The sequence below is a fragment of the Aptenodytes patagonicus genome, chromosome 2 (assembly GCF_965638725.1).
Source record: "Aptenodytes patagonicus chromosome 2, bAptPat1.pri.cur, whole genome shotgun sequence".
In the NCBI taxonomy this organism is placed as follows: domain Eukaryota; kingdom Metazoa; phylum Chordata; class Aves; order Sphenisciformes; family Spheniscidae; genus Aptenodytes; species Aptenodytes patagonicus.
In genome coordinates, this window is record NC_134950.1 from 135765471 (window position 1) to 135784580 (window position 19110).

General features: G+C 39.3%; 1 protein-coding gene across 3 annotated transcripts; it reads right to left on the bottom strand.

Annotated features, from left to right (window-relative positions):
- Positions 1 to 2503: 2503 nt before the first annotated feature.
- On the bottom strand, positions 2504 to 18931 carry CCDC126 (coiled-coil domain containing 126). Of its 3 annotated transcripts, XM_076331334.1 has the most exons (5): positions 18862 to 18931; positions 17920 to 18049; positions 7690 to 7822; positions 6650 to 7050; positions 2504 to 4139 (listed from the first exon to the last, which is right to left on the bottom strand). In XM_076331334.1, the coding sequence occupies exons 4-5, from the start codon at positions 6885 to 6887 to the stop codon at positions 3958 to 3960; spliced, it is 420 nt and encodes a 139-aa protein (XP_076187449.1). In that variant the 5' UTR covers positions 6888 to 7050; positions 7690 to 7822; positions 17920 to 18049; positions 18862 to 18931; the 3' UTR covers positions 2504 to 3957. The 3 variants fall into 3 exon arrangements, with proteins under 3 accessions (XP_076187449.1, XP_076187448.1, XP_076187450.1); XM_076331333.1 differs by lacking the exon at positions 17920 to 18049; XM_076331335.1 differs by lacking the exons at positions 17920 to 18049; positions 18862 to 18931 and adding an exon at positions 10183 to 10616.
- Positions 18932 to 19110: the final 179 nt, after the last annotated feature.

The window sequence follows — 19110 nt, forward strand, 5'->3', positions numbered from 1 at the left end:
CATCACAGACACGATGCAGTTTAGAAACCTCTGCATTAGCAATTATTTTCAATTAGAATTTACGTCTATCTAGCCAGCCTCTTTAAATGATTGTGTTAATGAAAAACAAGTATTTAGCAGTTACTTGGAAAAAGAGACAACTGCAGTATGTAAGGCGTATTACTGGATGCCAAGGATACTGATGTTTCACCACACTGATTACAAGAACCTCTACATCCTTGTGCCATGTTTCTGTATTTTTAAAATTATTTCATTAAAAACAGATCAGCAAACTTCTGTGATCCTAACAGTGGATAAGCAGCTTGTTAAGAGCCATCTCAGCGCATTTCAGTGAAGTATCTGTCTGTCTGTCTATCCATTCATCCCAAAGGTTCTTTAATGTGGAACCACTCAGCACTTTTCTTCACACACAATTGTGAGGCAATGCTTGGATATCTTTATTAAATTAAGGTTACTATGGTGAGATTCAAAGATTATTTATTTAAATGAGGAAAGCCACAAAAAGAACTAGTGAATCAAGACAATCTCCCCTACGAAAGATGTTTGCCTGCCTGTTACTTGGTTGTGGAACTCGAGAGCTGTATTGAGACCTGTGGTGCTTCTAGCTGTTTAGACAGCAATCAACATATCCTTTTCTTTCCATTTTTCTTCATTAGAACTTTTGTTTGGGAGTGGATCTTGAACATTTTTTTGCTACTTACATTAAACAATCATTCACAGGCACAGAAGTACTACCAATTACCTAGTGAAATCAGCTGGTAAACACTCATGAGGCAAGTTAGAGCTAGGAAAATTCAAGTCTCATAATTTAGCAAAAGATTTAAAAAACAAAAACAAAACAAACACCACCACTCCCAAATCCGGAGTTCTTTATATAAGGGAGGTTATATGTCCCCCTGCCCTCCAAAGAAAAAGAAAAGGAAAAAAAAGCCAAACCCCGTCCAGCCTAAGAACCAACCAACCTTAAGGAGATTCTGTGTTTCACAAAATTTGAAGCAGGTCACTTTGCGGGGATTTGTGATAGCATCTGAAATGGGAAATACATACCTGCATCATAAAAACTGCAGCACAGGAGAAATACTATTTAAGTATTCCTTAAAAAAAAAAAAAAATTAAAAAATGTTTGGCAACACAACCAAATGCCATGACACTATCAAGCACTTTGGACCTGAGGTGAGTTGTAGGCTCTCTCTTGCTTCTTTTGCACAAACCCTTGGGTTCTTTATGCAACCTCCTGCCATTGCAGGGCTGCCACACCTCTCAAAATATCCTTTAAAGGAGGCTGCAGGGTAGAACACGCAGATGTTTTCTTGCTACTGTTGTTGATAGAAAAGGCAGCTGAGACCCTCCCCTTATCCTTTCCTTACCCTCTTTTCTTTAGTCCACACGCTTGAAGTTTAGTTTTGCCACTCTGAAAAGTGCTGTCACCTCAGCAAAAAGCGTGAAGCTCAGCTTCCACCCTCTGCACTGCTGGAGCACAGAAATCATGGAAGTAGTACTGTGCTAGGCAGCTGGTGAAGGGAGAACCCAAGTCAGAGGCACAGCATGGCAATACAGCACAGAATGAGACTGGCCACGACAAAAGGGGCAAGATGTATCACAGACACTGATACATTGCTCTATCAACCCCTAATAATGCTGGTTTCATGTCAAATTAGATGTAGGATGCTACTAGAGTATTTTTAACTTGCTTCTTGATAAACAGTTGTGTAAACTCTATTCATGAATGGAACATTTGTGCCGTAACATATAGGTAGTTCACAGTTCTCCCTATATATTTGTCAAGTACAAGCTAATTCCAATGAGCCATTGTACTACTGAAACCGAAGAGAAAAGCAACTATTTGCTAATGGCACCATGAATTACTATGAGTACATAACTGCATGTAAGTTAGTGCATCAGTCTCCAAAATCCCCATATAAAACAAGCTGCGTGAGCATGTAGTGACAAATATTCACCTTGCAACTTTTGTTATGCTTGTTTAACAATCCTCAATAACTTTAAGACTTCACATACCCTTACAAGAAAAGAAAAAAAAAGTCACTTTGCATAGACTAAAACTACTCATATTACTGTTTATAGCACAAAGGGACACCACCTACCAAGGTTTTGATTGGTACCAATCAAGTACTTGGAGAATAAAAAACATAGATAGATAGAAAAACCTATCTTCACATTGTCAATAGAGACTTGCAGATTCAAAAGAAGTTACGCACCTGTCTTCTTCACTCTTAGATTAAAGAGTGAAGTCTACACCATTAAAGATCTAAACCAGTCGTTTTGTTTTCTTTTCATTTCTTTCTCCCCTCACCTCTAACCTGAGGAAAGTTTCGGGGCATTAGAATTTCAAGAGCAAAAGAACTCAGTGATTGAGCGGGAAGAATACTGGACAGACTCGTACTAAACATCAGAGACGTACAATTTTCCGATCCAGAAACACCTAGAGCACATGTAGCAAGAATGACAAGACTGTTAAAAAAAAAAAACCAGGAGCCTTTACAAGTACAATTAAAAATTTATTTTTCTCTTTCTGCATTGAAGTGAGTACACGTTTACACACGATGTGACAGAAAAAAAATCATCTGGATACTAACTAAGGTCGTGAGTGTATTTTTCCTTTGTAACAGTCCAGAATATCAGCAGGGAAATAGAAGAAAAGAAAAAACACATAACTTTGGCTGGTATATCATCCAGCACCTCTGGTTTTACTGGTGGGTTTTTTTCCTTAATATAGGATTAGAACACCCCCACCCACCCCCAAAAACCCACTCACAGCACACTTTTGGCAAAAGTCCCTGAACATACCTTCCCTTCCCCCCCAAATATTCAGTACATTTTAAAAAACAGGCTCAGTGGCACTTTATCATGACTTCAGTAATATTTTGAAATACAGTGCATCCACACTGCAATTCACTTTGCTGTAAGGCTAACTTAGACATAAGGCAAACATTACCTTAGCTCTCAAATATTCCATGATAAGACACCCTTAGTACATATATCTCTTTTAAATGCAGAGATGCCTTGTTTCCCTTCATTACTTTTCCTCCTGATCAAAAAAGCAATTCAGGGAGATGGTGTGCTATACTCATCACAAATTGCAAGGTACTAAAAAGTTAAAAAGAAACAGCAATGGATAAAAATAAACAGTATTCACATATCCAAAACTTATTTCCATCACTTAAATAATTTTATCTGCAATTACAAAATACATACACTTAAATATCTTTGTAAGAAATAATCATCTAAGATATCACAGATTATGATTTGCTTTTGATAATCTAACTGCCCTAACTCCGGCATAAAGATGTACCTGGACAGTGTTACTACCTAGGATGTTTTCCTATTATAATTAATTTTCTTAAATATACAGTAAATTTTCTCTAGCTATTCTGACAGATAGTGCAAATAAAGACATTCTTTGGGTCACAATTTTAAAATATTTCCGCCAATGCTATCCTCAATTTAATATTGTTTTAGTAAATGAGTAACAAAATATTGTAAGTATATACATTTTCTAACACCTGTTTAACAATGCGTTTTCCTCAGTTACCTCGGCTTAACGCAGATCACAAAAAATGAATAAGCTACAATACTGCTCACCTATCCAAAAGATATGTTATATTTATACTTAAATAAATATATTTAGAAACCTACCCATAAGTTCCCCATTGCTTTCCATTTATTATTATTATCCAATGGCATACTACATCAAATCATGATACCAAAATATCTTTAAAGACAACAAAGATCACTTCAGAAGTACTGCTCAAAGGCAATGAAATAATGCTTTGAGAACCTATGCACATTAAGTTAGGCCTACACAGATCCAGCACATTGCATAACAGAATAGTTTACGCTTCTTTTAGAGTCAACTACTGCTTTGCCCTAGCCAGAAATAAAAAGCTTATCTTAAATATTACCTATCATAGATGCAGCAACACACATTGGCCCTGTTTGCTATCTAATGTTGCTTGCTGGTTTTACACGTTTATTTGAAGTTACTGGCACCTGATTGCTAGTTCCATTAGTGGTATTTGTTGCTGAGCCATTCACAACGATGTAATCAACTTTGTTTTCCAATTTCACGAGGCGTTGTAAGATGTCATCCAGAAGAACAGCAATTGTTCTCTTAAGATCAGCTGAAGATAATGGAAAAAACAAATTAGATCCTATTATTTACTATGTGTGGAAAAGAACTGCTATTTCAACGTATTCACATCTTAAGACTTGCTATCCTTCCTACCGTACTTTTTGGGAAAGAGTGCAGATTAGTATACAAGTATAGAATTAAATAGCCGCTTGATTTTTCTTTAATACCATTTCTTTGTTACTTTAGGCAAGGAAGATACCACCATTATAGTGAACTGTGAACAAAGCCAGTTAAATATTTGAGTGTAAGAACAAAACCACTAGTTGGAGCATTAGACTAGTGACTATTCAAAGGCAGTATTTCAAATTTCATCCAGACAACAGCACTAGAATACCCAGCTATGACACCTTTTAGCCTCGGACAGCAACAGAATATATTTAAATACTTTCCAACATAAAAAAGGTAGTTCTTAATAGCTTTCCTCTAAATACAGATCTATCCCACAGAAAAACTGCTATGAGAAAGTATCTTACCACTTCTGACATAAGCTATAAAGCAGGAAAAAAAAAAATTCCATATATTTAGGCCTATATTGATTGAAAAACAAGTGAAAGGACAGTAAAAAAATTCCCATATTCTGGAACACAAAACCAGTAACAGACCTTTCAACAAAAGCTAATAACGCTGTTGTCAATGTTCGTATCACTATCTTCTCTCAGATTTGGAAAAAATTGAACAAGCTTACCAGGTTTTACAAGGTGTTAAGATCCCCCCAACACACACAGACACACACAGACTCTCTCCCCGCCCCCCCCCCCCCCCCCAGTCAGTTCTTAACTAACCAGAAAAATTGGGGAGGAAAAACACAGCTATGAAAGTGAAAAAAGAGGAGTAACACAGATAACATTAAAACCCTAGTAGCAAATGAAAAAAAAAAAAATCTCAGGTCAGTCCCTGCCTCTAAAATTAACTAGTTCTTGTTTAGTAATGTCATCTTTGGGAAAAAAAAAAAGTTTAAAAAAACTGCTTTACAATTCGAGCCAGAGCAGGGTCTGCTGTCAATGACACACTGTGCGTCATGTACTCTGTAGTATCATTCTGTGCTCAACAGTCTGAGGGAAGCAATTGTCTACTCAAGTCGTAAGTCTGATGATCAGCATGTAGATCAAGAGTTGACTTAATTTTTTTATTAAACTTCAGACAAAACCTCAGAAGGCAAATCTCATTTGGAAATACACTGTAAGACTTCTACAGCAGTAGAAAGCTGCAGTACACAAAGGGTTTTTTTTAAAAATTACACAGAAAAGTAATTACACAGTAAAGGCAGGAAATCCTTGAAGACAGAAAAAAAGGGGGTGGGGAGAAGAGGGGGAAGAAAAGAAAAAGTCGTCTTTTACTGTGGTAAAAATGTTAACTTAATGAATGAAAGAATTAAAGGCTAAGACATTTTGATACTGTCCTCCTCCTCTTGGGTTGCTTCCTGCTCATCTTGTCATCACAGACTTGCCTCCTTGTTCCTGAGCAGCAGTGAAAAGAGTTCACACAGATTTTTGCTGTTTGTACTCTTACCAGAGTGCCTACAAAGGGCATCCTACAAATGGTAGAGCCCACCCTTTTAAGGATTCCTTAAGAAGGGGATCAAAGTACTTTAATATAAATCTTCACCTTTTTTTTTTTTTTAATATTTCTTTCTAAGCCTTGTACTACCCTTATTTTCACAGATACATTTATGACAGAATACAGGTAGTTTCTTCAAACCTAATCCCCAAGGGATTAACTACAGCTCATTGCAGCCTTCCCTCAAGAGAAGCTACGAGGGACCAAAGAGTTAAAATTATTAAGACATTTTTATAGCTTTGCTAAAAAGATCTTAAAATTATAGTCTCAAATCTCTCTTTTCTCTATTTCAGAAGACAGGCACAGGCTCTAGTAATATATTACCAATGAATACTCATCAAGTTAACAGGTAAATCAGAGAGATACGATGCAGCAAGCGTCAAAGCTCTAGAAACAAGGGACCTTATCTCTAATGGCTACTTCTAAAGCAAGGGGAGATTCTGCTAAATTCATAATTGCCTTGCAGCCTCAAGACTGCAAACTCAACTAGTATGTTGCTTTCTGCTGCTTTTTTACTACTTAAAGAGAAGAAAATTAAAGAAATAAAAGCAGAAAGTTAGCAATAAGGCAGAAGAAGAATCTGGAATGTTGAAGTGACTTAATCTAAAGCTCTGTCCCCATATCAAGCATGTGCTTATTCCTCAATAGCTTAAGATTCAGAAAAAGCACAATGTTACTGTTAATCCTGTAAGTAACAGTAGTCATATACCTGGAGATACCTAAAAAATTCCTGGAAAACAAAAATCTCATGTCTCAAGCTTGATTTTGCGCCACATCTTAATCTTCAACTTCAGTGAATAAACTAAAATCAAATCAGTTAATACAGAGAGTTTTTCCTCTTAAAGAGCAGTACATACTACTTTAAAAAGGAAAAAAAGTGTAACTACAGTTTTCAGGAAAAAAAGACATTTGAGTAACTAGCTTTTTTTTCCCCCCTCTTACCATATCCTGCCATAGAGGCTCCACCGCCACCGTTCATTAAATTTTTATTTTCTTCTGCCAGTGCTTTGACATATCTTTTACTTAGATCTAGTATCTGTCCACGCAACTCCGCACTGCTTTGGCGTCTTGGATACTGAAAAGTGTAGCGTAGCAACATCAAACCCCAAATGATTCCAAAAACTAATAAAAACATACTCAGTTTCTGGGACATATTTTTTCTTGAAAATGTTAGAAACATTTCTGATGAAGGCCACAGGTGTGTCTTAATTTCAAGAGAAGTAACTGAACTTGGCTTTGTCAAATTATATTACATATTAAACAAAAATAAGATCTCTATGACGTGAAAAATCTGGCTGGATCATCTTGAATACATCTTCTCATGTTTTAGTTGGTCTTGATTCCTGAAATTTGTAAAATATCACATGGTTATTCAAAACTGCTACAGTTGTTGAGATCAAGGACAAATATCAGTTTCCAAATGCAGTATTATTGCATAATCTAGCAAATAGTTGTGTATTTGTATCTGCTTAGAGGTGCAGCCATCCTTCTATCTCACCTGTTGTTTACAACGTTTCCACTTCTTATTTTTAGCAATTTTTATTCTCCAAAAGTCAAAACTTCTATGCTTCTATGAATCACCTTAAGTATTTTAAATACTGTGATTTGAACTGACATTAAACCCAAATGCATTTAAAACAAAATGCAGTATCTAGAAGAGACTTGTAAAACACTCATACAAAACATTTTGATCAGTTATACACATATATCTACACACAAGAAAAAGATCTTGTGAAATTATTCACCTGATCCTTACTCCTCACTTAGAAGCACAGGGCAATTATAAACAGATAAAATGCAGAACAAAGTTTCTTGGTTGGTTAGTTAGTTCGAAGTTGGGCATCATCCTCTTCTGATTTTGTACAGCATTAAGATTTTTTTTTGTTTTGGTGTCTTGCTAATAAATAAAGAAATAAAACCAAAATGAACTGACACATTGTACCCACTTTTAGCATTTTACTACCACTTTAAAAAAGTCTTACCATAGCAGCCAATTCCGATTCCTCAATAGATTAAGGGTTCAGGAGAAAAACAAATGGTAGGAAAGCTTCAGCAGTTAAACAGCAAGTGTCCAGACAGTTTGAAGCAATATAAGCCAGGCATCTTCAGGGAGCTCTGTATTGGGAGGGTGGGGGGGTGGTGGAAATTAAAACAAAGTGCAGGACTAAAGAGACCTTCATTTTCACGTGGAGTGGTTGAAGTTGAGGGTTTCAAGCCACATGCTTTTAAAACAGAAACACATTTGTAAACCTAACTTGAAGCAATTTTTAGGGAAAAACATGGAATCCATTTCCATTTTATTATAAATGCATACATTTGAATGCCCAATAACCGATCTGAACATACTTTAAAAAGAAAAAAAAAAAACTTGGTAAGAATCTCACTGTGTCCTTCCTCTTGTGTTATAAGACAGTGACAGCAGATGTTCCAGATTCATCATATATGTATATACACATATATTTACATATGTATCACACTCTTCCTCATTTTTCCCCCTCAAATGAATCCAATCTTCAGTCTCTTTACATGTGTATACCTCGTATTGCTCATTTTTCAGCCACCTCTGAAACTTCCCCAATTATTCAATACTTTTTTGAGAGGAAGTTTCTATTATTTAACATTGTCTGGATAAAGCTACTCATTTTACATACTAGTTATGTTTTCCCTGTTATTCCCCACATATTACCTGACGTGAGCACTTTTCAGACTGAAGTTACACATTTAATAGAGCTCCTCACTAGTCTTTCTATAGCAGTACTTAGATCTCTGTTTTTATTAGAATATTGAGACCGAATTTCTTATCCTGCTAAGCACTCATCTAAACTTAACTCCGCCTCCACGGCATTTTTCATCACCTCTGCTGACCAGTTCAACTGGCCTTATGCCATCACACCACGGTCTGCTGCAAACGCAAGTGTCATTGCCAGCAGGGTTCCTAGTTGTGCTTGTTGCTTACCCTTCACCTTTGTTCTTCAGATAACCCTCTCAATAAGCAGGCCAACGTGACTGATTCAAGTGGCAAATTCTCAAAGTGCTCTAAAATCAACATGCATATGTAAATTATTCTGAAAATTATCAACCCAAGGCAGGGGCAGTATTAGGACTTGGGACACCAAAGTTGCTGTGAAGTAAAAAGTTATTGTGTGTAAAATGCCCTATAGTAACTACCAGTACATAAAATCTTACTTTTACTGTTGGGTGTACTAATGTAAGTGGCAATCACAAGTCACTGAATGAGGAACAGCTTACTTCACCTTAACTGTGGGATATGACCGTGCACATGGACAGATAGCCAACATGCAATAATTTGAAATCCCACTGTAAATTCAGTGGGATGTACTTTGTTCAAAGAACGTGCTTATCCCCCCCCAAACTGTTTTTAAGACACAAATTTGTCTTAAGTACATAAAATGAGAGAGAAAAACAATAAAAACTTACATTCTACAGTATCAGCATGAATATTTGGAATTGTGTGGTTAAAGATTTCCTGAAACGGATCCTCCCTAAACATGAGCTAACCAGAACTTCTTTTCCCTAGCTCTTTGCCAAATCCATGGCTCTGCACTCAGACTTTAAAGCATAAACTGCACCTACATCATTATGCATCTACATAATCCCTGAATAGTATCAAATATGATGGAAAACATTTACATATGAGGTCCAGGAATAGGGCATTCACATGATGGCTCAGAAGACCAAACAGTATCTCTCAAGGAGAGACCACAAGTTTCAACCCCCATTCCCAAAAGTCTACATTTTATATTATTAAAAAAAAATTGTCTGAAAATAACAGATAGCTCTTGCAGAATTTATATTAAGTTCAGCTCTACACAGATCTCCAGCCATATCTCATCCTGAAGCATTTAGACACTATCAGTACAGTGCTTTGGAGTGGAAATAACTCTGCCGTCACACTGTAAATAAGACCACAAACCAGGATAAGAGTCCTAGCCAAGAGGAACAGATTGAATAAATTCCCGCCAAGGAGCAGTAGGAATTGCAGACTGGGTCTTTGCCATGTATATTTGATTCACAGTGCACACGCTGACTACTGAAACTAATGGAAATCAAGGACTTAACCTGCTGGGCGAATGGCATAACACCCAAATACTGACACTGAGCAAAGGAACTGGGAGTAAGATGTACCAAAATGAAGGGAACTATTTGTAGTTGTCACTTTTCCTATGCATTTTTAGAGGCCATTCCCCCTTAATGAATTCCAGTGTAATTTCAAAGTTCTGGAGATTTGGTCTCCTCTTTCTTCCTGAAGCATGCACTTCTAGTGACCCGTAACATATTCCCTACAAGGCCCTTCCAAGATTACACAGTCTGAAGTAACAAAAAAAAAAAAAAAAGGCGCAATCTTATACCCGCGTGATTTGCAAGTAGGAAAAAGGGTATCAGAGCAGCAGGTGTACATATTAGGAAGAAAATAGCACAGTAAGTAAGATGGATGGATTGGAATATTCTTTTACCTCTTGTTGCCCTGAAGAGTCAGCACTTCTCTACACGAACATTGTAAACAAAACTTGTCCTCAGAATGGACCTTTGGTTTCAGTAATTCAGAGGTAATATCCCGTGAGGTAACAGCATACATGTAAGAAGGAACACTGTCTCTTATGATCTTTCTTCTCCCTCATTCTCTCAACTCCTCCGTACCCACCACTCCCTGAGCAGGGGAAAAAGGAAGCTGAGACTTCCTTCTTCACGCTGACTTAGCCTGGGTAGGAACCCAGGCTTACTGCTCTCCCAACCACAGCTGAAGGACTTTTATGGCAAAGGAGGTCAAAGCACTGCAGAGAGCAACAGGAAAAAAGGGCACATCAGAGCTATGCCTTGTTGGAACTCCTACCATCCCTAATCATAGAGACTGAGACAAAAGGAAGACAACTATGAAGATGAAGGAGTACAGCCAGGACAAAATTTGAAAATCTGAGGATGGAAAGGAAAAAACAAAACCAAAAACCAAACCAACCTACCAACAACAACAAAAAAAACCCAAAACAAAACCCAACAACAACAAAAACCCAAACAAACCCAAATCAAGCAAAACCCCTGACCTGACTGCAGGCAAAACGGCAATCCAAGAATCCATGAAGAAGAGAGTATGTTCCAGATAATCCTTTCAATAGGCAGCCTGAAGTGACTGATTCAAGTGGCAATTTTTCAAAGTTCTTTAAAATCAACATACATATCTAAATTATTCTGAAAAGGACAAGCCCAAGCCACGGGCAACATTAGAACTTGGAACCACAAGCAATTCCTGAAAAGAGGATCTGAGACTACATTTGCCTTTCGCAAACAAATAGAGAGTTTGGTTTTCTTCACTGTTGCCACTGCTGGTTGTCTAAGAAATGTATTACCAAAGCCTGCCAACGTGGATTTAACGTTGTCCAGCGGTACCACAACAAACACTGACATACATCTGGCAATGAAAGCAATGAACTAAGGCACTCATCCTCTCCAAAATAAAATCATGTCTCTATCCGCTGAGCTGTGTGCCAGCATCAGTCATATATATATCGAGTGCATGAAATGAAAGGAAGAAGGGCCAAAGAAAGAGCAACATAAAATCCATTTTATGTTCCGTAATAAAGCAAAGTTCTAGTGTCTCTGATGCTATTTAACTAAACAGTAGCGTCGGACTTCAGTTTGAATACTGACCCTTCTCCATGGAAACCAGCCCATACTTACAAAATATCATACTTGAATTTTGTTGCAAAGTCTTCCTCAGATTCTGCTTTACTTATTCCCAACAAAACCCAGAGATGATACTCATGTACAACACAAAAAATGCCACAGTCTGTAAGGCAAAGGAATGCCTCATACAACCTCTGAAATAATCTCAGGGTATCTTGAAAACAAGGCATACCCAAATCCTGAAAAGGTTACAACGCACCTTACAGCACTGTCAGTTCTGCTAGTCAGTCAGCTCATGAAAGACTGACACATACTCGTCATCATTTTTCTAGTCTGTCCAAGAGATCCCAGCCTTCCTAAACCACCAGAAGTGGTTATCAGCATCAGCAGGGCAAATTTAAAACTGTGCTGCAGAGATGGTGTGTACCTTCTAGTTTTGAAAAATGTACAGGACAGATGAAGATGATTATTTATAGGAGAGAAAGAAAGCAGCAGACCCATCAGGTATTTTTGGTAGTTATTAGTAAGCAGCTTTAGCAAAAAACTAACAAAACAGAGTCAACAAGAGGTGAAGAATAGAAAAAACTGAAGCCTGAGAATCCCATTCCATTCAAGGATCAAAAAGACTTTAAGGGTAAAGCCAAGAAAAATGCACTGAAAATAGTATTGTCAACATACAGTCCAATAAAGTCACCTCTTTGGTTATATATTTTGAAGATAGAATGCCAAATACTGAGGCAGTAGTTCCTCAGTGATACCCTAGAGACCTATATAGGTCTCTAATGAACTAATATATTAAGAAAGTAGCCTTGATAAATGGGAATTTTACTCAATCTATTACTTACTACCATAATACTTACCTGTTCCTCACTGCCAAATTATGATCAACAACGTGACACAGTGAATTCAAAAGCAAGTCTGGCATTTGCAACTAATTATTATTATTAACTGTATAAACACAAGAAGTGATTTATCAAGACAGAGATTAAAAAAAAAAAAATGCCAGATACAATCATAGGAGACTGCATCCAACTACAGACAGAGGAAGGGGAAAAAAATCTTGTAACAGAACAGACAGCAGACAGAAATTAGGATAGTACAAATAAAAGCTGACATTAATAATTACTATAATTGTACAGTACAAAATTAGAATTTATTACAATCTCAGTGGGAGCATAACAAGTTTATGAAATTATTAAGGATTTAAAATTAACATACTAAAATTATGTCTATACAAGAAATTTCTATTAAATTATTGGCAGCAAACATCTCTCAGTACAGTGAGGGTACTTTATCAGTAAACAATAAGCTGTGCTGTAAACAGGCATGATGATAACTCACTGCAATAGCCAACGAACATTTCAGGAAGACAAAAATCACTGGGCATTATAGAATACCAGGAAATATTTCCACAGTTCTATCAGCTCTATCCTATCAGTTTTCTTTTTTGCATCTATTTAGAGTGTGCTCCCCCCGGCCCATTTACCTCTGTGACCTCCAAAATCTTTTGTTTTCTGATTTTCCAACAGAAAAGTGAGCATCACGGTCACTCAGCTGACAGACATCGCACTGACCATTCTGAGAGCAGACAAGCTAGTGCTATGTTATTTGGAAACCTATCGGCACAGTCGCTGTGCAGCAATGAAAATGGGAAGTCTAAAGAATGACTGACACACACAAAAAAAGCATAGAACATATTCACTGACCAATTAATCTCTGAAGACAGGGACAATGAAATAAGCACCCAGAAGCCAAAGAGCTATGTGCTGAGACTTTTTGGAACACCAGAAATGATGTTTGCATTCTGGTAATTTGCAGTCTTAGATGGCTATCGGTTTGGCAGTAGGAGAAAAATCTGCATGAGGTGCAACTGACAAACAGGTGCCCAAAAAAGTTAAGTATATCCTGTTACACAGGACCATGATTTCTGGCAATACACAGAAACTTCAGTTCTCCGTTCCTACACATAACACAAACTCCCTTTAACAAATCATCTTACCCACATCATTCATATTTAAAACTGGTGCCCAAGGAAGAATCACATTCCTCATATTTTTAAGAGCACATGAGTTCTTGAAAAGATGCCAATAAAACCATTTTCCTGTACTGGTGACTTTTGCAGACCAACACTGCCCTTTGGTTCCCAGGTTCATTAATCAGGTTCACTCAGACAGCTGCATAGCACCATAAAAGAGCAGAATATTCTACTCTGAAGCAAACAATTAACAGCAATATATGTCCCCAGACAAGTGAAACCATGTTTGAGCTCTCTTTTGAGGAGATCAACTCTCAGCATGTTAAGTATTCTTGTTACTGTTGCTGCAAAATTTGGTCAACAGAAAAATGTCACCAGCAGAGAGGGAAAAGAGGATACCCTATTGACAAAACCTCAGCAATGCCTGACACAACAAAGCCCATCAAAATGCTATACCTGTGTGCTGATGAGACTTGAGGATCTTTCTAGACTGCATCATAGATCAGCCATTAGAAGAGAGAATTTATATTAATACCTGCTAGGCTCAAGTGAAAAGAACAGCACTACACAACACACTGCCATCTTAAGAATAGGTAAGAAGGCATATTTCTGGAAAAAAAAAAAAGGTTGCCCTATCAGTATGACGGCTGCTGGACTGCAGGTTTTAGCAGTTCCATACCACTTTTGGAATGCAGTGCCAAAGGAGTCTGCCTAGTGCTTGGTGTCTTTTCCAGGACATCTATCTTTATACCTTCTCCCACAGCATATGTTCCTTCATTCCCTGCCTCTGCATGCCTGAGACTTGCACTTATCAAGGAATGCTGAAAAAAAAACCCAAAAAACCCCTTTGCCTTATTGCTACCTTTCTTTCAGGGAATAGCTTTAACGGGTATTCCAAGTGAAATCATAGGAGGACATGAGGTTTAAGGGAATAGCAAAAATGGGTAAGTAAATACCAAGAATACCTATTCTTCTACAGTGCTGCAGCAAAGAAGAAAATCTCCTTGTGTGCTCCCGCCAGTCCCTGCCTCTCAATGCAACCAAAGGGTATCTGGGCCAACAAAAGTCACAGTTCACCAAGCAGACAGATACTGTCACTGCTGACAAGCTGCTGGGACTACCCCAAACATATCTTAAACCAGGAACAGTTTTATCTCCTACAGGCTTCTAAGAACAGCATACAACCAATTTGTTTTGTAGCTGGACTTTGAGTTGAAAGCAAAGACACCTCACTTTAGACTTGAAAACCCACACATCGAGTTTACAGTGGCTCTGGTATAAAATCATCTGAGTGTCCAAACACTAGATTACCTTTTGTATTTCAGTATTTTAGAAATACTGGTGACTTGTTTCTATTTTGAATGCATGTAGTCCTATTTGCATTGTTTTTATTTTACACTTCTGCCAACAATTGTTTTTATTTTGCATTATGTCTCAGGAGTCTGCTTAAGTACTTTTTGGTACCTTAAAGTATCCTGGCTTTTTTTCAGCGCCCCCCCCCCCCCCCCCCCAATTTTGCCTACTACTGTCAGTGAATGCCTTTAAAATAAAGCAACTATTTAAAAACAGAAATTCTTTGTTCCTTGCCTGTGGGCAGTCAGCCAAGATTCAAGATTTTGAGAGGGGAAATGACTTGGCAAGGGTTGTGAAGAAAATTAAAGAAAGCAGATATCAATGGGGACAGTATATTATACTTGCTGAAGTTCCCCTCCTCACACTGGGTCCCTCTGAGCCTCAAACATTTCTACATCTCTCTATCAGCTTCTTAAAAAAAAAAAAAAAAAAAAAATCTCAGCTTCATTCTGTCTGGGACACTTTATTTTTTCTTTGTGCTTTATTGCTGCTGTTCAGGTCACAGTAGAACCCTTGCTCATAAGAACCACAGTTATGACAGAGCATGAGGTCCCCTCTTAGCTTCCCATTTCCCGGTAAGATTGCCACAATTTTTTTAATTGCAGTTGAACACTAGGCTATGTCAAGTACTCCCTTGCAAAGTTCTAACTAGTATCTCTACTCCCTTGTGAAATTTCACAGCTGTGTTTGCACCATTCTTTCCAAAGCCCCTGTCACTCCGAAACTTCCTTCTGAGATGATAATGTTTAGCTAATTTTAGCTAGTTTTACAGAGAGCCATACCTGCAATATCATGAATGTAGGTTACTGAGAAAAGAGGGATTTTCACTGAACATTTTAAAAAGAACCAAAAGGAAGGGGGGTGTCATTAAAGAGAACTAGAAGGGGAGGGGAGGGGGGAGTCAACTAACAAAGTGATGGCTGGAATGGTGGAGGGATTGCCACTGCAGAACTGGTCATACATGTACACACAGTGCAGCATCCACACAAACACTATTCCCATAGAACAGTAACAAAAAAGGGCTTGTACCACTGGGGAGAAAGGAAAAATTTAACTTGCCTGGTTTTATTGCAAGAAACCTGCGGAATTCAAACTGAGCAAGGATGTGTGCAAGGTGTCCACCAAAAGCACATTTCAGTGGTAAAACTACAATACAGACCAGGCCTCAGATTCACACTCCCTCCCAGGAGGCTGATCCAGTTGAAGATTTTAGAAAAACAACACTGGAGGCAATGTTAAAGACAGATAAGTTCTTTTCTTCTACATCTTTTATTACTTCTAGATTGTTGGTTTATCTTAGCATAGCAAGAGTTATGACAGACAGTAGTTAACCATAGCACCACGGTGGTGTGCACTGCAAAATACTTTATTGTTAAAATTAAGTAGAAGGTAGCCAGAAATTTAACTGGATTATTTCTGTCATGGTAGCCTCTTACTTCTTCGTTATTGCTGAAGAGACCAATGGAATATTCAGTGGAATAAGTTTTAAGTCCTCTTGTCTAGGCCTCCAGTCTAGGCCCTGTTTTACATAGGCAAAGTACCCATTTAGTTCTGAGCAATCCAAAATTAATCTTATAAATTACATAGGCAAATGGTAATATAAATAATTTTTTGTAAAGTTGACAATCATAAAAGAAAATTTAGGAGACTGTTAATAATGCTCAGTTGAGGAAACCCCAGCCCACTTAAGGGCACAAGTTTTCAATCACAGGTGAAAGAGCTTGTCAAATAACATATAAAGTATATTTTAGCAGTAAACTTGTACCAGCACAAACCACATTTATCTGAATGACTGAGCTCCACAGGTTTTTGACAGCTACTGGAAACAATTTAATGGCTATTTTTGACACTTACTAGTCTTCAGGTATATTGACTACACGGCTGACAATTTAAGCTGACAGCATGCGTTTATCCTACTTACAGTTAGGGCAAGATGCAAGAACTAGTGCCCTTAACTATTCTTGGAAAAGGAACAAGTGATCATGAACTCCAGGGGGAATATTTTACTTTTAGCAGTTAAATGATGTCCAATCCCCAAGCTAAATCACAATACGTGATTAGCTAATACCAATGCCTCCTTCTTCAAGAAGCTAAAAGCCAAAAGGAGTCTCTAAAAGCACAGACTACAAAAGCTTTTTTTTTTTTTTTTTAAAAAAGGAAGTAGCTTTATTTCCAACTGTAAAAGCTTTAGGAAAAAGACCTATTTACTAGACCAAAGGAATTCCAGCATAATTGCTTAATCCTCTGGAGTTCTCAAGTACCTGAAATGAGTTATTAAACAATTATATATTGTAACACATAAAATAACAAAAAGAGGCCATAATAATTTAGGCTTTATACACATGGGTATCTCCGGCAGTCAAAATGGGAACAAAGGTGGCAATAAATCTCCACATTTGACTTAAAACTGCAATCGTTCCTCTTCTGACACTAGAACAAGATGCTACTTACAATATATTGTTAGCATCTTCATATTGTCTCCTTTCTTTGATGTTCTCATGAGTGAAACGGCAATTCATATTTGCTCCAAAATAAACACTACATTACAATTAGAACAAATCACATGCATGCTTAGCTATTATGTTCAGCATGTTCATATTCTGAGGGTTCTGTTAAAAAAAGTCACAATTCCTACAGCGCTCACTTTTCATAGTGAAAAATGGCCCCCCCAATTCACCCACTGAGGGGGCAAAACAACAACAACAACAAAACCCCAGTTGTTAACCTGATCTAAACTGCACTAAAGAAACTCCCCATCATGTCATAGGACAGAACAAAAATTCTCTCTGCTTTGCTTTGGGGCACACACAGAAATTACACTCCATTCTAGCTGTCAGTATCTTTTAGATGACAAGACACGTAAAAGAGAATTTATAGGATGCTACCATGTTAGATTAGGAAACTGAAAAGAAAGTTTATTAATAATGAATGATTACTGGAGCTACAGAAATAAGGTAGACATAATAGTATGTTATAAATATTTACAGAAATAAATTTAATGGAAGATTAAAAATATAGTTAAAATATCATCAGATGTTACATATAAAAGCAATTTTATTATCTTGTAAGAAGGAAGCATTACTCCGCAACTCTTGCTGTCAGGAAGTTTCATATTTTATAATCTCCTAAAATGAAAACAAATGTTTTGCCTGTTATTTTTTATGCAAACACGTTAGTGCCAGAAGATCACTTAACCTAACCTTATTAAGGATCCTGCCTTTGCTTGAATGTGAATAAAACAAACCTTTTTTTCTTCCTTCTAAGTTCCATCACATCATTGTAAGTATGCTTTGCCCCTTTGAAAGTTAGGTCCTTACAAGAAAGACATCAATCTTGCAGAGTCACTGCAGTCATAGTTTATGACACGAAGGCCACTGCAAATGAGGAAGGAAACAGAAAACCCTTGTTTCCTTCACTGCTTCCTCACCATCCAAGGACACTGCATCACAGCCCTGGAATACGGTTACCCAGCCGAAGGGAACATTTAGCCACGGCGGGCAGCAGAACACACCGTACCCAAGCACCTGTAAGAGGGGCCTGCAGTAACACCGCCCCGAGCCACCAGAAATACCCGCGCTGCCACCGATAACCAGAGCTTGCAGAGCAGGAAACCGACCTGCAAGCAGCACCGAGCGCTCACGCAGCCCAGCAGCACGACCCGCTGCGGAAAGACAAACGGGGGGGGGGGGCGGGTAGAGAAAGCTGACGGCTGCACAAACGCCGGCGGGGAGGCAGAAGCATGGCCGAAGCCAGAAGGAAGATAAACCTGTCCCGAAGCAGGGGGGCAAGCCTGAGGGGAAGAACAAAGCGGGGCGCTGAGGCGAGGTGAAAACCTGGGTTTGTCTGGCAGCCGCAGCCAGGCTGCGGCCACCCGGCTCCCCCCCTCGCCACCCCCGCCGAGCCTGACGCTTCTCCCCCCCGCCCGGCGGGGCCGCCCCGTCTCCCCACACGGACTGCCGGGCCTCCGCCCCCCTCACACCGCCCCCACGCAGCTGGAGGCCCTTCCTCGCCCCTTCCCCAGCCGAGAGGCACAGCTCTTCCACACTCCGCTCCGATTTGCCGCCCGGCACGGCGCCTCAGGAGGACGGGGCAGCCCCGTGGCGGGGGCAGCCCCCCCCCCCCCCCCCCCCCCGCGGCAGCCCCGCGGCGAAGGCAGCCCCCCCCCCCCGCGGCAGCCCCGCGCTACCTCCGCTCCCGGCCCACACCCGTCTGACAGGCGCCGCTCGCTCCGCTTCCGCCCGCCTCGCGACACGACGCACCACCTGAGACCCCGCCCCTTCTCCCCCCCAACCCGTCCCGACCAAGAGGTCTGCCGCAACGCACACACCCCCCCCCCCGCACTGCCTAGGGCGCATGCGCGGCCGGGCACCTCCCCCCCCCCCCCTTCCCGCCGCCTCGCCCGTTGGGGGCGGTGCGCGGGAGAGGCGGGAGCGTG